Genomic DNA, 24,107 nt, shown 5'->3' on the forward strand with positions numbered 1-24,107 from the left:
AACATGTTTGACAATGACACTGCTAGGTTTGAACTATGAAATATTTATCATGTGTTTATTTTAAAACATTCAATTAATAGGAGGTTTACAAAAGTACATGCCATGTCAAAAAGCACCAAAGACATGAACTTAGAGCATTATAATTTGTAAAGTTTTACAGAAGAACGTTGTGTGACTATGTTCTTAAAGGTATGGCCTATTGAAATTCATTAGTGATTAGACCACAGGTAACAACACAAAATATAATAATAAAGTATTTTACGCAGAGTAAAAAGCTTTTCTCACTTGACATTATGTGTGATTTTAATAATTTGTATAATTTATTAAATAGTTTTCCAACCGTTTTGTGTAGCATTTTTGAAAAATATTTCACATGACATGTTTTCTAAATGTCTGACACATACTCATGAATTATAAATCCCATGACTACAAAGTTTTAATGACATACTGTATAACATGTATAGCTTTCATATCATTCCTTACAAAATGGCTCTTGAAGTCAAAAGCAACAGAAACCCATAACTTCCCCTCCCTCAAAAGAGTAATTTTCAAGCAATTTATATCTGCCTTGAGGCACTCATACATGCTGCCATTTTTAGCTCTATGATAAACTTCAGCTCTCCCATTGGTTAATTTTGTCACACAAGCATGTTACATGTACATGGTATTGATACTGTATGTCCACAGCTGACATAGAGGACGTGTACAGCAAACAATTGAGCTCAGCATTCTCCATCATGTTCTATTTCATTATCATTATCATCAAGTTGTTAAGGAAATTTAATCCCAATAATTCACGTACATAATCATCATCCTGCCCCCATACACTGTCCCCGTAAGTTGACAACTGAAAGAAAATTGTACCAGCAGCACATCAAGTAACACGCCTCTCTTAATATTTATGCATGACGTCATAATTCTTACCCAAAATGAGGCTATGGGCGCAAGTCCCCATCACTTGCAGTGGCTGCGCCCGTCCCCATAACTTGCAGTGGCTGCGCCCATCGCCTCGTTTTGGGTGACGCACCTCATGCATAAATATGAAGAGAGGTGTATGTAATGTTGAGTTGAACATTCATTTACATGACATTGGGTTGTTGTTCCATTTAAGCTTCAGTGAAAACCAGTTTTCAGTCAAAAAATTGTTGGTATCAGTCATGATGCAAACCAACGTCGTTCTCCTAATCACTGGTGTAAGGGGGTTGCCGGTGCATTGTGTTGGAGCAGCCAACCTAATGGTTTTCCAGACCGTGGTGTAGGGGTAGAGAGTGGGGGCTTTGGCTGAAGAGGGGCTGGTTCAGTTGTTGGGCACGTTGATAACTTGGTGAAGTTTCCTAGTACATGTACATACAGTCAGTTATAATTGAAGCCACTACATCAGAAACATATCAACTGTTTGACGCATTGAAAACTTGTAGAACATTCCTACATGTATACAGTCATGCTTTGTATCCATGAGATCAGAACCCTACTGTTTGACACGTTGATGACTTGCTGAACATTCGTTGGTACACAAAGTCAGTTATAATTGAATCCACTAAATTCAACAGAACCATATAAACTGTTGGATGCCTCTATAACTTGTTGAACATTTCTTTGTACAGTCAGTCATACTTTGTATCCACATCATCAGAACCATAGCAAATGTTTGACAGGGTGGTAACTCATTGAACTTTTCTTATAGGCTACATACAGTTTGTTACAATTGCATCCACTACATCAGAACTACATCAACTGTTTGTCTCTGTTGATGACTTGTTGAACATTCCTTGGTACAGTCAGTCATGCTTTGTATCCAGGACATCGGAACCATATCATGTTTGATGTGTTGATGACATGTTGAACTACAGCCAGTCATAGTTTAATTCACTACATATCTGAACCATATCAACTATTTATCTCTGTGGATGACTTGTTGAACATTCCTTGATACATTAAGCGTTGAGCATTATTTTCATCGCTCATCTTGTCTTTAGCCAATGCTAAGTACTTCCTAATGTTGGGATCTATAAACACAAACACACAAATAAAACAATGATTAACATTACAATTGGCTCAGATTCATGCTTAGCACAACAAAATTATGCTTACCAGAATAAGGTTACCAACAAAACTAACATCGTCTCGTGTATCATCTGTGACTGGTATCCTGCTCATTTTTGCTAATTGATTTCAAAGCACTAATTTCTGCTTTGAAATTTAGCCCTGAATAGGAATATATGACTTACAAAAGTTTGCTGTCCGTCCCCTTCCCTTAAAAACTGTGTACAGTTGTCATTTGATGTGGTTTTTACACTCAATGGGACAAGAGTAAGTAACAACATGAATTACAGTCAGCCAGAAAACAAAGGTGTGGTGTCATGTGACAGATTATTGATCAAAGAACTATTCATTTAATGAATAATAATAATAATAATAAAATAATAAAACCAGTAATAATGTCATTGTTTATAAAATACTTTTTATTTGCATGAGGCTTTTCAGAGTAATTTTTGTTATAAAGAAGGGGCTGGGGCCGATTTCTCAAAGCAATAAAATTCATAGCAAGACAAATTGTCAGTTGTGATTTGTATTGTGACATCACACTTTACTTAGCAACTTTGAATGATTTGCAGTTAAGATCAATCTTAGCTATTTCTGAAATCGACCCTTGCTCTGAGAACAGTTACATCCTTGTGGTTTCCGAACCAATACCTGATTTAGAGATTTGTTGTGCTTTGATCAAAGATTGATACGCAGCTTCATGAGCTCCAAGATGGTAGAGAGCGCAGCCTTTCCTGTAGAGTGCTTTGGCATTCCTTGGGTTGATAACCAACACTTTGTCGCAGTATGTCACTACTTTCTCATAATCTGGTTCATCTTTAAGGAGAATGCAAGCTGAAAAAATAACACAGTCAACATGAAGGTAAGCAATATAAACTAGGAAGTCATTTTCAAGCCCTAGCCAATAAGCCATTTTGAGATATGGTGAACACATTCATATGACACAACTTTCTTCATCTGTATGGACTGTAAGAGGGGTAAACCTGTATTAACCCTAGGAGTAGGTAGCAACGGCCTCTGGTAAAAAAATAACTGCAGCCCACACCTTGAGGTGGCCTTTAGGCCTTGTGTGTCTGGTGACTTGCATTTTATTTTAAAATGTAAAAAAATATACGGTTTGGGTAAATTTGTCTGTATACATCGAAACCAGTGTCCGCCATATTTCTAAAAGGCTAACAGAGAAGAAAGTCTGCATCATAGAACAACTACAAGTTGAGGAGCAAAAGAACTGCCTGAAACAAAGAGGTGAAAATTCAAGCTAAAATCCAAGTTCGGTAGTTTTGTTTACTGATAAAGATTCAACATCACAGCTATGGCTATGTTGATTTCTTATGGACCTTTTTCCTAAAAACCTTCTTAGCAGTAAGCACACAAATTTAGTTTAGCACAACAGAGACTAGCTGAGCTGTAATACATGTATGTATGTAGTTCCTAGCCATTCATCTGTCTGTTGATTTTACCCCTAATAATTTACTACACAGCCTGTAAAAGCTCTTTTCACACTGTAGAACAGGGAGGCCCTGTGCCTTTTATTACATCACGGTCAACCCTTCGCACTTTCACACTGTGTCCCTGTTTCACAGGGTTCCAGTTGCACCTTTCAAGAATACCCCGTGGGGTTTAACACTTGCCCCAGTTGCACCTTTCAAGAATACCCTGTGGGGTTTACCACTTGCCCCAGTTGCACCTTTCAAGAATACCCTGTGGGTTTTACCACTTGCCCCAGTTGCACCTTTCAAGAATACCCTGCGAGGTTTACCACTTGCCCCTACTCCAGAGCAGGGGTGGCTATAAGCCTTTTTGAGGTATGGCGGACATGATAGGAGTGTACTGTTTGGTTTGGGTGTATACACACAAATTTACCCAAACCTTATGGTGTTGTAGCATTGTGTCCGCCATATCTCAAAAAGGCTTATTCTTTGGGGTATGTCCATTTGCTGGGGCAGACAGAGGGCAGATCGGGGGTAAAGCGACCCTAGTGTGAAAAGGCTGGCTGTTATTCCCAGGGGTAACCCCGGGGAATAGAGTAGTGTGAACAGGGATTAATTTGGGTTCTGGCCAATGATAAGACATTAATTACCAGCTAGATTATTGAGACATCCTTGTTGGACGTCATTTATTCTCTTCCCAAACTCCTGAGGAAGTTTCATCTGTTGATTCAAGCCACTTAATTGTCCCGGCGGGTTCTCTTGACCAGCAAAGCTTGTCAGGTATTGCAAGATGTTATTCTGTAGATTGGAGTCCAGATCTCGGATGTAAAGCATAGCCCTGTGGTACTTCCCAATCGCTCCTCGTATGTCTTTGGATTTGTATAATTCGTTTCCTGCGGCTTTGTATTCCTCAGCTTTTATGATACGCTTTAAAAGTACCTCTTGAGAAACATCTTGGGAAGTGGATGTAGACGCCATTGTTCTATCTGCCTTAAAAAAAAATAGAAAACAGATGGCAGGTAAATTGGCAGTTATATGAATGATAGAGTCAAACTATCACCATGTTGTAGTAAATAGTTACTTTATTAGTATAACTTGCAAAATTTGTCAAACAGTCAGGTCCATTGAAAATGGCCATTAAATATTCATATTTAATTAATTTCATTAATGTCAAATATTCATCATCGCAACTAGTTAAGTAGAATTAGTTTACTAACTAAAATCTAAATATGACACATTGACAAATTGTTTTTATTCTCTTTCAAATTAATATGTATTTTTACACCAACAAAATGTGGTACCATTTTTGGTGTTTCATCGAAAATCTGGAGCGGCTATGTCCCCATCCATGCAGGAAGAATAATCCGTAATTGGAATAAACAATCTGAGAAATGTTTCATGCAGAAATGTTTATCATTGAAATGTTTTTGAATCCCTCTCCCTGAAAAAGAAGGGAATCATTTCTCAAAATGTTAGCCATTATTAACCAACTTTGGAATAATCTCCCACAACAAGTCGTAAGCGCAAAAAATGTTAAAGGCGCTGGAGACTGTTGGTTATCGTCCAAGACCAGTCTTCTCACTTGGTTTATTTCAACATGCACAAAATAATAAACCTGTGAAAATTTGAACCCAATCAATTGATCATCGAAATTGAGTGATAATAATGGAAGAAAAAACACCCTTGTCATACAAAGTTGTGTGCTTCCAGACGCTTGATTTCGGGACCTCAAAATCTAATTCTGAGGTCTTAAAATCAAATTCGTGAAAACTAACTTCTATTTCCCTCTATTTTAATTCTACATATGATTTTAAAAATATTTTTTTAAATAATTTAGAAAGTAAGCTTCGTTCGTGATGAGCATGATCGATGGGAAACCTAGACAATGCAACAAATTAAGATCAAAAACTCATGCTTTAAATCAAGATCAATGTTGCTCTCACCTATATTTAAAGGGTTGGTATTGAAAAAACATTTACCTACCTAAAAAAACCGAGAATGTGCAAGAAAAATAAGATAAAACGGAGTGTATCCTCTTGCACACAGTTACCATAAAGCATACCATACTCACAACACCTCTCGACTCTGAACAGCGCCCTCTTGCGCTTGGGCTCAATTAATTAATGGGATTCGAAACCAACAGAGGGCGCTATCTATACTTAACGGTCTCTGCACCACAGGTTATTTATCTGACCTACACCTGCACACACCGACGATTTTTGATGTGCACAATGCATGCCTACGAGCCTCGCTAACAATAAGCACAATATTTAATTCGATAAACTTGGTTACAATCAACCTTATAACCATAAACTACTATTTGTTACAATAATAATGTTGATTCTGTGTGTCAAGGGATTGTGTCCCCAATTTGGCGAATAACTGTGTACTAACTTCTTCTGATGCACGTACCGTTTGCAACAGACATGTCTGTGGTTTGCACACCGCCGTTAAATATAAATAGCGCCCTCTGTTGGTATTTACGAGAAGAAAACATAATGCGACGAGAAGTTAGTTTTATAGTGTCGACCAATTTTGAGATTATGCATAAGAGACGGGATTTTCCTTTTCTCCTTGTCTATTTCTCCATTGTTTGTTGAAGCTTTTGTCTTTTGGTGGTGGAGGGGCAGGGCTAAAATGAGCATTCAAAATATATTTAATTATGCTATGCTGTCGTCTGCATGCGCATGCACGTCGCCACCACAGGGTCCAATTTTCAAAGCAAAAGTACAAAAATTTGCTTAGCATGAAATTTCTTCCTTGATAAAAACAAATTTACCAACCAAATTTCCATTTGTTCCATATGCTTGTTATTGGTATTCAGCTGTTACCCGGAAAATCACGTTGAAATTTGGTTGGTAATCCTGTTTTTATCAAGGCAAAAATATCATAATTTTATGCTAAGCAAATTTGTGTGCTTAGCAGCTCTATTAATTTGGGCCCATGGCCCTGCCAAAACCCACTAAGCTCAGCATAATACTGCATAGCAGAATCAGGTCCGACTCAATATTATTTGCCTAGCAATTTTGTTTTAATTGTCAAGCAGAATAAAATGGGCACAATTCCGTATCATGTCAACAAGGTGTTGATTTTCGGACTTTCTGTAGAATTGTGATAATTGTATCCCATCATTTGGAGAACTCATTGACTCATAGAAAAACCTGCAACTGGGGCAATCAAAGTCCACTGTCTCGACGGCCCTCGCACGGACAGCCCGCCGCCGCCGGGGGCTCACTTAATCGTCTGCACAACAAATCCCGCTTTGATGTCCTTGCGGTACATTACGTCATTTTAGACAATTATTTGCGCATGCCCAGTTGGAAACCATTTGAGGATTTTCCCAGAATGCATCAGTCATGAATGTTGCAGTATCGACTGTAAACATACTAACCGACACTACTTGTGTGAAGTTTCGGTTACTAGTATCGATACTATTGCTACGGAAATGGAAGCACAGCCCTGTACCTGTTCGGAAGGTATTGATAAATCTCGAATAGTGTGGTCGATACTCCACAACCTTCAGCATGACCAGCCATCTTACTGTCGGAAGTCTGAAGAAGTGAACCAACTACCGGGGCTCGAACTTTCGAGGAAAATGCAACTAAAACACCAGAGGACATGCGAGGCAAATGGTAAAGCAAACGCTGTGTATATTGTAATTGAAATGTAGCTATTGTTTATGGTATTTGTTGTCGTTAAAGGGATAGTTTGGCGGCCCAGACCGCAAACACTGTGCAGAAAGTAATGACTGAAATGTCAGTAGTTGAATGCTTGGTCGTCATTTTACTCATCATGCTCATTGCTGCACTCAACTGACATGACAGTGGGACTCGAGTAAAGAGGACTAGGCGGTGTATTGACAGATAAAATATAGTGGTGTAATGTATCCTGATGACATGTAATATTGTTAACTTAGCTAACACTCTAAGTCTATACATGTAATATTGTTAACTTAGCTAACACTCTAAGTCTATGTTCATGTAAGCTAAAATAATAACATTTCCTGGTTTTGTCTGTCATTTTTGTCTGGGTGTTGATTTATGAACGACGGCAAGGATTGGAAGAAGCCCTGCCTACTTTTTTTCTGGGAAAAATTTTCGTATGGCGCCACCACTTTTTCATTCGGTATGAAATAATATAGTATCTTATTTACCTCAACTCAATGAGATATCTCTTTTTGTAAAACTGAGTGAAAAAGCGGTGGCGCCATAACTAACAAGGAAAGTTATCTTTTTTCTGCAATGCACTGCTGTTTTGTCTGGATTGATAATGATGGCAGCTCCGACCAATGCTCGTTGCCCTGACTGACCATGGACACTCAAACCTTGGCTAGGGATCTGAACTGGTCATGTAGACAAAAGTTATTACATCTTATTATTCTTTGGAACTTGAGTTTCCGTACTTGTTGTTTTTAACTCTACTTAGTTAGTTTCATAGTAACTTAGGCGCTGTTCTTATGACTTGAATGATCATTAGTAAATGTTCTATGGACACAATTTAAAAAAGGGGTACAATGCCCCAGTTACTGAGATTATTCAATAGGCATTGGCCTTTATTAATTTGTATTTAATCTTAGAAAAGATGTTGAATCTGATTTTGTCTACGATTATTGAATTTAAGCTGAACTATAGGCCTAATCACACAGATTGGATTGGAGATTTGTATCATAACTAGTGAACAAGTGGCGACCAAATGTGCATGCACACTGAGTATGCATACATGTACACAGGCCTGGGTGGCTAGTGCGTCTAGTCTCAAGTCTTAAGTCTTCATTGGGTTACTCCTTCTTGGGAAAACTGTCCGAATCTTGCCACCACTTTTTCACTCATCTTTACAAGAAGATACTATATTATTTCATATTGAATGAAAAAGTGGTGGCGTGATGCAGAAACTTTTCCCCTTTGCAGCCTTGATGGCTAAAGTAGTGTCGTAGTCGTGACTATTGATTGATAAGTCAAGTCCCCACTATCGTTTTTCAACTACTCGATTAATCGTGTCGCCACGACTACTAAATAAATAGTTTGCGACTACTAAAAAATGATTGCGACAACTTAAAAATAGTTGCGATTACCTGTTTGGTGAACCAATTGTGTCACTCAAAACTATTCACGACAACAGATTTGCTTTCAAAACACAATCAAACATCAGTGACACAATCCATCAATCTTGTTTAGCTTGATTTTTACTATTTTGCGCCTGCGGCAAACATTGCCACAATGCATCTTGAGAATTAAAAAATAGTCGCGACTAGTGTTGCAAGTTTGACTTGCACTTATTTTTCAAGCACAACTTTCCACCTGTTTCACGCACACCTAGTCTTCACCTCAGCTTTTACATCCAGAAGTGGATATTTCTCAGTACCAGTGTAGATGTAAATGTAATGTAGATGTATTCGCGCCTATTTGAGGTGCAACTAGTCGAGTTGCAAGTTTCACTAGTTGCCCAGGCCTAGTACACAGAAGCCTTCAAGGTATACCGTAGCCATCAATGCGAGCCTTGTTGCCTGCTTGTTACCTCAGGTCTTGAATTTAATCTTTAAACATGTTGAAATGGCAAGGCCACAGTAATTTTGCAAAGAGCACTGCCTTTGGAAAATCTGAAAGTCAACGGGAAACTTTTGAAGGGCACCAAGGCCAAGACCAGAGGCAACAGAGGCGTGGCCTTCTTGGCCTTTTTTTTTGCTTTGGTTTAATCAAAATTGACTTGAGAGGGGATTGAACCAATGACCTTCGGATTAATGTACAGGTGCTCTACCAACTGAGCTATCCGACCCTGTGTAGATGGTCTCCGGACATCACCATTCTAACCCAAAACGTGGCCATCGCCGTGCGTCAATGGCATCATTTTGGGTTAGAATGGTGCCATCATGCATGAATTTTAAGAGGCGTGTTACTCAATATCTTTGCTCTTAGTTTATTACCTCATCTTATATGTTTATTTAACCTTTTTACAGGTAAAAACATTTGGAAATACACGAAGCTCTGAATCCTGGATTCCTGGACTTTAGAAATCGGCAGCAGTTCCAACAATGACCCTACTCTAAAAAAAAACTCCGTAAGAGAAAAAGGAATAAATGATCTGCAGCGGCAGTGGTAAAAAAAACAATGTATAAGTCCTTAACCAAAGACTGCATGAAGAGAACTCTATAACAATCTATGCACATCAAGAAGTTCAATTGGAGAGGCTGAAACCAGACTTTCACCATGTCTTGTGATGCTGAGCAGCGGTTGAAGAGTCTGGAGAAGCTCTACCTGAGTGGAGTACATAAGAGCAGTGGACAGGCAGTTAGTATTGAGACACTACTGGATGTATTCCTGCTCTTATATAATGAATGCCACAACTCAACAATCCGCAGGGAGAAGTCAGTTTCAGATTTTCTTGAGTTTGGTAAGTTTTTAAATTTTCTATCTCCGTAGTTGATTTAAATTCAGGTTGATTTTGTCTGTTGATGTAATTCGCATTATGCGCATATCATTATGAGATGATCGCTTGTCATCATGAAAGGTGTTTATGATGAGAGATATCTGTGGTCAGATTTTAATGTTTGTATTGTTTTTGTACACGCCCAAATTTCGAGATTTTAATCTGTACGTTAAAATTTTGGGTCATAATCTGTACATTTCAGGTAAAAATATAATCTAGTTTAAAACAGGCCAGAACTTGCGCCTGAGAGAGGGCAAGGCAGTTATTTTATTTTTGCAAATATTCAAATCTATTGCATATATTAAACTCTTAAATAAATGCCATGAGGAGGGCAACAGAAGTCATGTCCTTGATATTTCTGGCCTGGTGAAACTTTCCATCGTGTAGGCTCTATAAAAGTTTACTCCGATTACTTTTAGAAGCAATTTTTATTTCATTTTGTATAGATAACATTTGCTTTTGGTTTCCTATTGCTGCCATGGATTATGAATGTTTCTTGGGTGTGGGAGTGGGGGGGGGGGGGGTGTGTTAAGGCTGGGATACCCTTACATGTATGTACTCATATATGTAGGATGAGGGTAGATTGACCTGGCGCTCCACTCACTCCTCCATTTTTCGCCCCCCCCCCCCACCCACACTAAAGAAACCCCAAACCATAACATAAACAAATATACAAACAACCAAACAAACAAACAAATACAGTTTATTATATAGTATACAGTAACAGCAGCAAAACGGAAACTTAATAAATCAAACAACCGCTGTAATATTTTTTTTTTTTAACTTGTTTAAAGCCTAGAGCCCAAAATAAAACGGAAGAATTAAAAAGATTTTCTCATGAAATTCATTCAAGGAAGCTGTTTTATTTTAAACCCGTGACACAGGTATGGCTTTGCCACTCAAAGTTTAAAGAGAAGCTTGAAGGTCAAATTAAGTTTTGTGCTCATGCTCATTTTCCAACAGAAAGAGTCCTCATGAAAGTAGGGGGAAAATTACAACTTAAAAATGTGTAAAAAGCTGCTAGTGTTTTATATCCATTGTGCATTTGTTTTTTGTCAAAAGTATAAAACAAATAGATCATGGCACCTATTTAAAATAGTATGTTCTGTTCATTCTTGTACTGAGAATTTTTTTATTTCTATATTTTGATTCAATCAAAATGGCATTGAGTATGAAATATTCCTCTTTATGTGTAGGTTTACCGAATGATTTTGTTGTTAATGTTCAATGATGCTGTGTTTCAAATTTGGCTCTGAAAGAGTAAAAAATTAAATGGTATTTTACATCATTTTAAAGTAAGGTAAGAGACTTGTAATTTGTCAGCCCTTTTATGAGGCCTCTATCTATTTGAGAAGGAGTGCATCACAAAATGGAATTTGACCTTGGGGCCCTCTTTAGGTCCATCCAGCTTTCCTCTATGGTTCATAGTATAAGAAAAACACATCCATCAAATGTGTAAGAAAAACAAACACTGTGTTTGTCAGCTTAATTATTTGACCATGTGATCAATATGCAAATTTTAATTTGTATGAGATAAGTGCTTGGGTCTGTGTTATGGTTTGTAGTCATGAGATTAACAATGGTATTTGGAACAAAACAAATAAATCTGAAAGCAATGTGAGGACCCAGGTATGCAAGGTCATGTTTATATTCGCAATTATTGATTTTCTAAGTTCAGAGCTTTGGTCACCACCAGTTGCCAGCACAGCATTTCAAACAGATTACAATTTACAGACAACTCTGGCCAAAAAATACCCCAGCCTAAATATTTTAGATGAGGAAATTTAGATTTGTTGTTGAAAAGTAAACCAGTTGTCCATTAGAGTGGTTAGCATTTATTGTGCTCATGTGATGTCCTTCGTTTCTGTCGTAAACTTTTTTGGCAGAAGGTGATATATATACAACTATCTGATATAAATTACCAAATTATATAAATTACCGATCGTACCAAGTTAATTTCTGACTTATTCAACTCTTCTTGATTCCAGCTATTAGGGCTAGTCGAATTGTGGTAAAAGTGTTGTCAAATATTTGGAAGTGAAGCCAATCAACATCGTTGCATAGTTTGGGTCTGGCTGGATAACAAAGGTTTATCCTTGAAGATGAATACCATGGAGAGTAAGCATTATGCAAACCTGACTCCTTGAATTAATACCAGGCTCTTATTCACTATTATCACACTGTGAAAACCACTGCAGTGTACACCAATAGTTTGGGAGGTGGTTGGACTGAAGGGAGAAAACGTGCACAGGGGAACTGCCTGTGAAAAGTTATGGTAGTTTGAGCATTGGTGTTTTCATCTTGTATTTTCTGAATACTTTGGTCATATTGTTGTACCCAGTTACAAGTGTTCATTTGTTGCTGTCAAATTAATCTTATTGAGACAGTCTTAAATGCTTCATTACTGGTACATGAACTATGTATTTAGTAGCATTGGTTATAACGTTGGCCTAACAAAGGAAACTTAATAGATCCCTTGCATGCTTGCATTCCCCCATCACTGTGGGAAAACGATAGCAATGCTTCCATGTGTACACGCCTCGCACAACTATCAGTTAATTAGTGGTTTTCCTTTTACCTCAGTGAGGGCGCTGTTTTAGTTTGTGACATAATGCGAGTAGTCTGTACCCAATCATCCATTGTATGTTTTAAAGTTTGCCTTTTAAAAGTTAACAATCCGTAATTTTACACTTGGAGGTAAAATTTCACACTCCAAAGAGGTACTGAAGTACACGTACCATGGTTTATTACAGGAAGTAAGTTTATTCAATTGAAGATTTACTGCCCATTTCACTGCACAAGTTTTATTGCGCAAATATTTTCAAGTAGTGTGTTTGAAATCAGTTCAGTTTGGTTGACTTTAACCTTTGTTTTATTTACACTGTGTTTTTGAGTGGTATGAGTATGGGGCTTGGTTGAAGCACAATGCATCCGAGTTGGAGTTTGTTGTTACTATGGAATCACAATTTGACATGGAACTAGGCATGGCACCATGTTTTATACCTTGACATGACCTCAATTTGCAATGAGTTCTACAAAAATGGGTAAACTATCGCTGGCATCATCAGTAACAAATCTATGGAGATACTGGTGATCACCAGCATGAGCATTGGACAATTGCCATCATGCAACTGACTATAAACCTGCCTAGGATTGTACTGTACAATTACATTACAGAATAGACAGTATTCATGAACAATACACATTCTATTTTTTATTCTAAAGCAGACACTTGCATAGGAGTACAATAAGTACCCATCTATAAGTTGTATAGTTTGGGATACATTACAGGAATGTTATTACATCGTGAGGCTTGGGTTCTTAGTATATTAGCCAGAGGGAAGTCTGGGTGTCTGTTGGACACCCTGTTTTAAATTTGGACGCTCTGTTCTATCTCCTATTGTAAGTGAACAATTTGGACACTCGGTTTTAAAATTTTCAGCAAAATTAGATACCCTTTTACCAAATTCTGGCTAAAAACCTTGCTTGGGTGGAAGGATAGTTACAAATTGTACAAAAGTTTGTCTAGTCACATTCTTATACATTTACATGTAAGTGGACTAAACGTCTACCCACCCAAACACTGTACAATATGCGGATGTACATCGCACAATGCATTCAGACATATTGTAGACCTTATTTGTAGTGTACGGTTGGAATGTGTCTTTTGTGATGGGATTTCATGTCATAATTCTTTGTGTGCACAATGCATATCGTGATCAGAGAAGCAGAAAAGATCACACATTGATTGCTCGTTTTTACACAATAAATAATACGAGGGACTCAACAACAAGTTTAACAAATTCATATCCACAACCAGCCTGTCCACAATTCGGACAAGATTCAAGACGACTTCTTCCTGATTAAAGGCAGTCGCTGGAATTGACTGCTACTCCATGCTGGGAAAAAATGTACAATAGAAAAGAAAAATTGCAACATGTAAAGCTATAAGGGAGGTATACATAATTTAGTTATCACTCTTAAAATCCATGGAAATAAAAACTTTTGGTTAGAAGTCTAGAGTAGCTTTCGATAGTTTATAAAGCATTTTGAGAAACATTCACTTTGAAGTAATGTGGTTATATGCAAAAACATATAAGTTTTTACATGTATGCCCCCAAATTTGAATCTGAGAAGCGTTACTGTCATTAACAATTCTGAGATTGTGTATTCCATTTAGGAATTATTTTCCGGCGAGGACATGAAGTTGATGGTAAAATTGGTCAACAGAAATTCAGAATAACTTTTGTGTCAATATTCTAAATTTTTATCAGGTAGTTTCAGTTTCAATAAAATTATGAAAGGACACAACATAATTAAACAGGATTAAATGATTCCACTGCATAAAAAAGCAAAGCAGGAAATATTAACCACTTTTTGTTCCCTTTTCAGTTGTCTGTAAAATTACTTGTTTATTGCTCACCCAACCAGCACAATTTAATTGATATTGTCAACTTAATATTCAGTGAAATGATGTCCTCTTCAAACCAATGTACCCCCCATCCTTGATTTTGAGGGTAAATAAATACACATTTCAAGTAATTTTTATTTGCACTGGCAACAAATCAAAATTAGAAATGTCCACATGATTAAAACACAGACCAAACAGTACATGTTTATGGTTTGGCTGTGTAATTTTGCATGGTATGGCATATTTATTGTTGGGTGGTCATGGTCCATTGAATGACCTAAGCATTTTTATTCTGTTGTGGCTGTGACTACACGCATTAATTAGCTTAAAGGGACTATGTAATCTTCGGCTGAAGTCTGTACACTGTAATTGTTTTTATCTACATTTGCAACCAGAAAAAGCCAACATCATGTCATACATGAAAGTTCTTGTCATCGCTGTCATACTGCCTAACAATTTTCTTAGCATAAATGAGTAGGATACAAATCTTAGATGGTTGTTGGTACTTTAGCTGGTAACTTTATTTGGATACTTTTTTTAAATGCATACAATGTAATTGCGTGTACTTGTGCTTTAAAAGCAAATGTATGAAGTTGGGCTTTGGTCGTACATGAACCTTGTACCAATGCTCTGTAACTGAAACACATACAATTGTTGCACTTTGTGACGGGGTCCATGGCATTTTGTACACCAGAGTGAGAAAATGGCAACCGAGGCGAAGCTGAGGGTGTTCAAAACCCATGGACCCCAAATCACAGCGTGCAAAAACTGTTTTGTTATACCTTGGTAACATAATTATTCCTCTTCTCAAAGTTCTGTTGTCATCTTCAAACATTAATTACGGTGAGTATGCAAAGTTTTATAGCAGACGAACAGTAAAACAGTTGTTCAAACAAGAAACCATTCTTCACTGTTCCCTCGAACCCGCGGCTGTTTCGTACTAAGCGCTTGAAATCGACAAACGCTGGAACGATCAAGTTGATGTACACCGGTTAATATCACTCATTACCGTGCTGTGCAGCCGTGGTATGCGTATTTGTTGCAATCAAACTTGACAGTTTGTTACCGAGGTATAACAATGTACAATGTAGGCCTACATGTACATAATTTAATATGTGAAAGATATTTCCCATGGGCTTTCTTGTAATGACTGAGGCAAATTCTATGCATGTACCAATAAAATAAGCAAAGCTGTCAAAAGCATGTCATCTGAGCTTACTTGTCTCGTTAGGGGTTGATATCAAATTACTAATTAATCTCCAAATTAATTAAGTATGTCTCAATTAACAATGGAGGTAATAATGAATGCAAAGTGAGTGTGTGTTGTATTTTAGGCCTTTTGTCAAATTCATTATAATTCAATTTGACAAATTACCCAATGATTTTGATGTGTAATTAATTAGAGGAAATAATTTTGAGTAAAGGTAAACTGTTTTACATACATTACATTATTTCTGACATAGTTTTTGTCTGCAAAGGGTTAAGACAGTAGCATAGTACATAATGTACAATGTACATTGTACAAACACCATTTGATATTCACCGTGCATAACATGTGAATGTAAGTAGGCGATGAGGGTTGTTAGTTTGTAATAACATTTGCGCAGACAGTAACTATAGATTTCCTGCATGATGGGATTATTACGTTATCCTAAATCTTACAAAAATAGATTAGATAAAAGCTGGAGTGGAGTGCAGAATTCTTTCTTCGTCTGTTTGTGCTTGACAAACAGAAGGACTGAAAAATATAAAGACTGAAAAAAGAAATATTTTGAAAAAGATCTCATCAAGGAAATAGTGTTGTATACATTAAAAGGTTGGAATAATAATGGTAAACTTTGGTTTGTCAACTTTGGCCCAATTTCATAGAGCTGCTTAATTGCAAAAAGCAGCTAAGCACAACAAAATAATGCTTACTAGAATATGGTTACCAGCCAAAATACGATGTCATAGCATCTGTGACTGGTATCCTGCTCGTTTCTTGTTGAACTTCAGAGACAAAGAACAATTGAGAATTATTTTTTACATTTTTGAAAGAGTTCTATGGTCAATGATTTTGAAGTATGTGTAACATAAGCTTTGAGTCAAACCCACAACACCGAGATGTGACTCTGCATTTTCTCTGACAGTGACAGCCCCCATTTTGATGCAAATAATTATTTGCTTGCGGGGCTCTTTAAAGTGGGCGGTAAGCGTAGAGTTCTGCGATAAGCAGTGCCATGAAATTAGGCCCAGATCAAGCCACAAAGGCCACGGCTTCTGTTGCCCCGCTCTTGGCCTTGGTGCCCATTCACAAGTTTCCCATAGACTTTACAATTGCCCTCTTAAAGATGAAATTCCAGGCCGCCCAGATAATAAGTGCATGCTGCAAAGCCTTGTTTTAATCAAAGCTCACTTTAAAATACCACTGTGTACACAGAGGACGATTTTATATGTCAATGAAAACCCATCATGCAGACAAAAGTTACCTCATGTAGAAATTGCTAACACCATCAAGCATAATAATGGCAAGTTATTCAGTCTCATGTTATTGTATTGCCATCCATTCCTTAAGCCACAATTGCGGTTCTTCAATTTATTATATGGGATGAGAAGTTACTCAGGTAAAAATAACCTAATTGACTGAGGGTATGGTGGGTCTTCATGCACAAATCTCAGGGCTTCATTACGTATGTTTGCCCGGCTATGCCGTCATGTATGTGTAATATATGTGCATACTTTGAACACGCTAAATTGAGATTGTATTTAATATATGCCCTGCAGTGATTTCTCTGGTATGTTGTGAAGTGGTAACAATGTATGTCTGCTGGTATAATAATGCTAATGCACTTTTATTTCATGCATATTCTGGAGCGTGGTGGCCTACTGTGTACTTTTAAATGGGTTGTTTGGAAAAATTGTAAATAATAAGGCTGCTGGTAGCGTAAGAAAGAATCGGACCTCTGAGAATGGAATGCAATGTTGTTACATGTAGATCACTGTGACTCAATGAGCATAGCGTTCCCTTTGTCTTAGTTGTAGTGTTGTTTATTTTGCAGCAGTGTACATGTAAGTAATTAAATGAAGTGAACTGACCCGTACCGAGGTGTAAATATAAACAATGCTTACTCAAAACCGACAGTGTAACTTTTGTTTAGAAAGACAAATTGCATTGTGCACAGAGTTTTTTCCATGCACTTACTAGCGTAGCAGGCCAGTACTTGCGCATTTCAGCCGATACACAAATGAATTATAATCAGATTCACAACTATTATATAATGAAAGTACATCCAAAAAATGTTTGAGATAGCACAATTAAAATCCAAAAATAAAGTAAACAAACATTTAGAAGAGGCATTTCAATTCAGTGGCTTCAGTCAAACTTGAAAACATTTGAGTTCATGCCCCTCAGTTTTGTAGAACCATTGGGAGAACTCAGTTACAGCCACTTGAATATGACGAATAGACATCATCTTCAAGCCTAGAATTATCGTTTCCGAGGTGCCATGTGCTTTTGCCCTGGTGCCCTTTGCAAAGTTTCAATATAAATTTAAATTTTCACCCTACCAGAGGAAAATTGCTGTGCCCCAATAAGACGAAATTCAAGGCCTGCACCTTGTGTAATGATTAATCTCTTTTTTCATTACTGTATCCAAAGATAAGTAAACATGATTTCTTGCAAACGGGCTCTTGTCGGAACCTTAAAAGACTTCATTCATGTTTCCTGCATAATCCACAATGCACCTTGATCCTCACTATGGAGTACTGGTACTCTGCATGCTGTTGTAAATTGCTAATGTTGATTGGTTTGATGGTTGGTTGCCGGTGACTCACCCAGACACATCAGCATCATTAATATTAAAACTAAATACATGTAGGTAGCCATTGTGTACACATGGTGGATACAGTACTTAGAACAATAAGGGAACCTCAGATGAAAATGAGTGGGGTTGTTTTAGGTGGGGATTTATTAACGACGGTGACTCAATTTGATTAGAAATGAATTTACCATTAATCAAATGAGACCTTGGGTGTGTGGTTTCCAAGCTGAAAACATGCATCTAATGCCTGTACTTAATTTTACGAGTTAAACAAACACTACCCTGTACAATTATGTACAGGTCGTGTGGTTTTTGATTGTCTTAAATGTGTGTACTGTTTATTCTAAAGACTCAAACTGTCGGAGTCTAGGTCTGCAATCTAGAAAGCTTGCTTTCTCCATTTAGGGAATATCTTGCAGTACATGTGTACGCATATTACATTGAAGTTTAAGATTCAACCAATTGCGTTTGATTAGAAATGCATTATTTCATGCTAACACTTATATTGTATCGGTGGCAAGGTTTAGCCAGGATTTGCTAGAATTTTAAAAACTGGGTTTCCAAACTGTTAACATGTAAATGACGGATAAAACAAGGTGTCAACATTAACAGGGTCTCCATGAGCCACCCAGACACCCCTCTGGCTCACGCTTTGACCAATGGCCGATTTTTCTCTCTTCTCGTTAAACATTTTTAGGTAGGCTGAGATTTTGTTACTTCATGATTATATTTTGAGGATAAGAGCTATAGAAAAGCAATAGAGTATCCTTCCTGAAGCCAGTCTTTCTTTTTGTGGCCTGAGGCAGTGACTCCATTGTATATCAGGTGCACATGACAATGTACTCTGTGTCTACATGGATCAGTTGTCTCATCCCCAGCTTGGGTCTCCACATAACAAGCTCATGAGACATGTGTGGTATCAGGCTGCGGTGGCCTGTCTTTTACCCTTTGACCTTTCAGAAGGAAATTCCATGTGAATCCAGACTTCTTTGCCTGTATGTATGCATTGTGCATTCCTGGCATATCAGACAGCCGGGTTCCCTTCATCCCATGTCTAATACAACCTGAAGGTTAACAAATTAAGTTTTTTTGTCAACTTCATTTTAAGCGGCTTAATTTTTAAAATGTTAACAAGGAGACTGACATATTGACAAGCATGTGTAGTCGTTAGAGTAATTGAGTGCTTTGTGTCACAATTTATTGAATAATAGAACAAATATTCAGCTTTATCTTTTCATATTGTCAAAGTCAATCATAGATTTTCCTTTCTTGTCTGAATTCATCCTGATTTTGATGAATGTTTTCGTCAACAATCTTACCTTTTATTTATTGATGAACTGTGAATAAAGGTATGTTTCTAGTCATTCTGGACCTCATTCATGAGTTATGTGAGCAATATTATAAGCCTGCAAATTGGATTATAAGCTTTGAAATACAGTCACTTAACGCGGCTCATCCCTAAATTATTCAGATCTGATACATGAAGTTTACAGAGGCAACAGAAGCAAAATTTGCCTCAATGCCCCGGACAATTGTCTCCATACTCCAGGCCATAGCCATGATGCCCCAGGCCATAGCCTTGATGCTCCTGGCCATTGTCCGGTTGCCCTGGCAATTTTCTTGTTGCCACTTCCCATTTTCCTATTGCCTATGGCCATTGCTTTGATGCCCCTGGCCATTGTCCGGTTGCCCTGGCAATTTTCTTGTTGCCACTTCCCATTTTCCTATTGCCTATGGCCATTGCCTTGATGCTCCTTGCCATTGCCTTGATGTCCCACATAGGAGTACATGTACACTTTAAGGAGAAACTGCTCTTGGTATCAGGCTGTATTGTTCAGCGTATGCATTACTGTGTTATTCATCACAGACCTGGAGCATGTGTCTTGAAGGGGGAGAAGTCAGTCTCTCCTTGGTAGAAAGGCAGCATAATGAAATTATCAATTTTATGGAAACAGTTGACAACGGGAAGAGTAGACAAGGCCCAGGGGCACTGAGGGTAGTTTGCCTTTTTCTAGGTGTTTGTAAACATAACAATTGTCCGATGATGATAAAAAAGGTCCTCCATGTAACATTCCTCAAAATATGTGTTCTTAATGACTTGATAAAATAAGAAAAGAAAACTGGTAAGGTCTGAGGGGATGTTTGGGAGGTGGGATGGAAGGTTAGTGAAAGAACAGTCTACAGAGGTCAGCACTTTGGATTGCACAAAGTCAAAATGCTGTGAGGAAAATGCAATGTTTTGGACCTCATGTGCGGTTGTGTTTATGATTTTTCTAGCTCAAAACTTTGTTCATGAAACTAACGGTTACACATGTAACAAAATTTACCATAAACCTTGTTAATAACGGCCAGCGGACCACTGTTACTGTAAGAGAAAACGCTGATGTCCCATTGAATGTAACAATCACAGTCGAAACCCCATCAGACTGTGTATACTTGACATCGTTTTTGGGATAGAAATTTGACCCTGACTGCACCTTCTTAGCAGAGTTGAACTGTAAAGTATCTGATGTGTGAAAGTGTACCTTTTACTATATCCACTGTATTCAGGACTGTAGGTTGCTAAGTGATGTTGAAACACTAAGTAGAATTTGTACCCTTCATTTATGACCATCCAACAACACAGTTTACACGATACAGTTATAAACCCAAGTTGTTTATCAACTCACACTTTCATTGTGGGTTGGTTTAGGTACATTTACTTCCTCCATGCATACACACATACACTCACAGTTATGCCATTTGTATGACACCTTTGCCATATTGTTTTCTTCTTGTACATGTAGCCCATTATCAAAGAGTGGCTTTTAGCCTTGTTTGGAGCCAACCAAGCATTTATGAAAGTAATATAATATAAGAGCAGCATGTTTACGCTATGAATGCAAAGCTTTCATGTCATAGTCTTTATATACATGTAGCCTATATCAGTTGTGTCAGTGCAAAAACAACGAGTTTCCTAAAAATATTGCGTGTTTATGCATGATTTTGATAAGTTTTGTTATAATGTCATATCTCGCTTATAATAGCCCGGATTATACTGATAACACTACAGGCCGCGACAAAACGTTTGTGACTGCAGTTTTTTAATATTTGTTTAAAATTATTTATTTGTAGATACAACGATTTTAGCTGAAGCGAGATGCAGGGTTTTTGCACTGTTGCTGTGATATGTATCTTGCAGAATGTGTATAAAACATAATTTTATGTTTAGATGATATTTGAAATATTCTACATTTTGATTAATATTTAGAAAGTGCTGCCAGTGCCAGTTGTAATTTTGTTTGAATAGTGTACAAGTACATGCACTGACTCTCCCATTTGACACTTACACCTGTGGTTATCTACCATTGGATGAGTTGAAACAACATGTGAGTTACTCATGCCAAAAATGTGCATACAATGTGAATAAGATCTTTTACAAATGAAAAATACACCACACTGTAATACGTACAACATCTCTGCGTAAACAGTCACAAATGTACAAATGGATTTTGATTACCTGTGCCCAGTTTCATGGCGTCACTTCCTTGAAATTCTGTGCTGAAAGCCCACAGATTCCTGTACAGTGCCCAAACAATTTGTGTATACAAAAGCTGCCTGCAAGCTAGCATGGGTCTTGCTTTGGCTTGCGCTAAGCAGAGGTTATAAAGTATAGCAAGTCTGCTAATGGCTGCTCTGTGTAAGCAGAAAATGTCTACTCTTCCTTTCCCTTATCTACTCCACTGTATTGGTGAACATCTAACACAACTGCTTATACATTACATGTTTTTATATTATTTACATAGTCGAAGAGGTTTAAACACCATTACTCCTGAGCTTTTTGTTCACAATGCGGTAAGATCCTTCTGGAGATGAGATGCCAATATTGTCAGAGGGATCTGTATTGTGACATTACACTTTACCTAGCAATTAAGATTGATACACAGCTTAAGATCAGTCCTATCTCATAGTGAAATCCAGCCCAGAATCACAGTTAGAAGTCGATGTTCACATTTGCTCATTTGTAGACTTTCATTTATGACAGTTGCGACTGATAGGTTCACAAGCAGTTATAAATGCATTTTTTTTCCAAGGTAGTATTTCCAACAGCCACAGCAATAAACAACATCTGGCCTGGCATTCTCTGCTCTGAAATTTAACTTGGCTAGATGACTAATTGACATCTCCATGCACAAACAGGACTACGTGGCTCGTCATCGTTCAGCTATACTCCGCAAGAATGTGCTCCGTAAAAATACACACACTCCACGATGATGTCTCTCTAAAGGTTATCAAGATTGCTTGACCCCATTCTTTGTCATGTGTGGATTTTTGGGCTTGTGTTTAAATTGAGAAATAGTTGGGAATTAGCCAACGTGGATTTTTGTGAGACTAAATAAAAATAAAATAAAGTTGAAGCATTCATATGGTGTTGACTCTTAAGATGATAAGAAACAATAATGCTGTAGTCACACTCAGTCGTATTAAGTATTTAATTGTGCATTGCACTTGGAAGGTCTTGTTTTCTAAAACTTCACAAAGCTGTTGAGTGTGAAAGGTCATGAATTTTAGCAATACGTGTGGGGCCTTTAAAGTTTAAAAGGCATGCAAACACTGTGGGCAAACAGAAAGATATTGTTGATATTGTAATACCAAACCCCCCAAAAAGATAATCAAATAAACATGAATAGGCAAGTAATTGAATGATAGACTGGTCAGTCTTAGTGCAAGAAAGCCTTAGCAGATTTTTCTGCCCTATTGGTTACTGTGTTCCTGCTCGATTCAGCTCTTTCATGGTTCAATGTTATGCGTTGTGTAATGCACTTAATAAAAGAAGGTTTTGCCACGGTGCTTTTCTAATATTATATTACCTGGATGACACAGAGAATATTCAAAAATACATGCTGCTTCTAGTGGGTTTGCTGCAGATCACACCGGATTACCTTGTTTTAAAACTGTTACATTATGTGCTACATAAGATGGGTCTCATAATTCAAATTGGCATACATTTGTCTTCAAAACAATGAGCGCTTTTGAGATGCCTAATGCTGATTTTTTAGTAGATTGAGAAGAAGACAGCTCAATGAACACCAGACCTTTTCAAATTGACCAATCAAGTGTTAGAAAGCGTAATAAATTTGATGTAAATCCAAAGATCCTGTAGTCTGTGTTGTGATGACTAATTTAACTGTAAGTGAGATGAGATTGAGTGTTTAACCTACTTCGGTGTTCCCCAAGTCCACTAGGTATAGTGGAGTCCTACGGGGGTGGGTTCTTGTTTAGAGCTTAGAAGTCCAAACAAGATAAGCCTCTTCCTACTCAGTATATATTTACATAACGATGATTGGACTGATATTATGTCAAGTCAACTTCTGAACCTGTACAATTGTACGATTGTAGTAAAATGTAAACAGAGGAGACAGGAAACTGTTAATCATCGCTGTAAACCAACTTCCATACCAGAAATGTGCTGTTTTTAAACTCTTGTTTCCTTAGTGATAAAGGAAGAGACTCAAGGTCATTTTTGTAGGTCGTCGTTGACAGAACTTCATCCACAAGTCACTGCATACTCTTTGTTTTAAAATATATACACCTCGTCCACAAACACTTTGTACAGACTGTATTGTTTTATACCTAATGATGAAGAAAACAAACAGTTCAAAGTTGCAAGATCAAATGTGACAAGCCTTGTCACCATTGGCCTTTTTTTACCGCTGCCACGCAGAAAGTTACCATGACTGACTTTTATGCAGTTCTACCATGCTTTCCCACCTGGACATATCTTCCCCCAACTTTGCATAGCAATTTACAGCGTGGTCCGGTAGGTTTACAGTGCAGAGCTGATCCCTGGTATTTTTTAGCGCCCCTGATAAGTAACCGTGGCTGCGCAGAAGTCTTCCACAACCTCTGTTAGTTTTACATCACGGTGGCGGTAAGTTGACAGGGAGGTCAGTTTACCATGTGTACCCATCGGATTTAATTTTGTCATTCTACAGAAAAGTCGCGGTACTTTAACCCCAA

At 37.6% G+C, this 24,107-nt stretch overlaps 2 protein-coding genes across 4 annotated transcripts in view; one reads left to right on the forward strand and one right to left on the reverse strand.

Moving 5' to 3' along the window:
- Window positions 1-973: 973 nt before the first annotated feature.
- Window positions 974-5,550, reverse strand: LOC117300299 (tetratricopeptide repeat protein 9C-like). 2 transcript variants are annotated; one of them, XM_033784039.1, is made up of 4 exons: window positions 5,457-5,550; window positions 4,124-4,459; window positions 2,695-2,877; window positions 974-2,006 (listed from the first exon to the last, which is right to left on the reverse strand). In XM_033784039.1, exons 1-4 carry the CDS (start codon window positions 5,536-5,538, stop codon window positions 1,888-1,890), a joined length of 720 nt encoding a protein of 239 aa, XP_033639930.1. In that variant the 5' UTR covers window positions 5,539-5,550; the 3' UTR covers window positions 974-1,887. The 2 variants fall into 2 exon arrangements, with proteins under 2 accessions (XP_033639930.1, XP_033639939.1); XM_033784048.1 differs by having other exon boundaries at window positions 4,124-4,463; window positions 5,457-5,548.
- A 1,459-nt stretch (window positions 5,551-7,009) lies between these two features.
- LOC117290355 (serine/threonine-protein kinase MRCK alpha-like) overlaps window positions 7,010-24,107 on the forward strand; it is a 60,583-nt gene continuing 43,485 nt past the window's right edge. For both annotated transcript variants that reach the window (XM_033771708.1, XM_033771718.1), the window contains exons 1-2: window positions 7,010-7,105; window positions 9,427-9,860. In XM_033771708.1, coding sequence (XP_033627599.1) covers window positions 9,677-9,860 — 184 coding nt within the window. In that variant the 5' untranslated portion in view covers window positions 7,010-7,105; window positions 9,427-9,676. The remainder of the gene's footprint in view (window positions 7,106-9,426; window positions 9,861-24,107) is intronic.

Source organism: Asterias rubens, chromosome 1 (genome assembly GCF_902459465.1).
Source record: "Asterias rubens chromosome 1, eAstRub1.3, whole genome shotgun sequence".
Classification (NCBI taxonomy): Eukaryota; Metazoa; Echinodermata; class Asteroidea; order Forcipulatida; family Asteriidae; genus Asterias; species Asterias rubens.

Excerpts from the sequence above, each read along its gene's own strand:
- LOC117300299 (XM_033784039.1), bottom strand. The coding sequence starts at position 5,538 with ATGGTATGCTTTATGGTAACTGTGTGCAAGAGGATACACTCCGTTTTA. Across the intron at positions 2,878-4,123 it reads ATGTCTCAATAATCTAGCTG|CTTGCATTCTCCTTAAAGAT; the intron begins GTAATTAATGTC and ends TTATTTTTTCAG. Across the intron at positions 2,007-2,694 it reads ACAACAAATCTCTAAATCAG|ATCCCAACATTAGGAAGTAC; the intron begins GTATTGGTTCGG and ends TTGTGTTTATAG.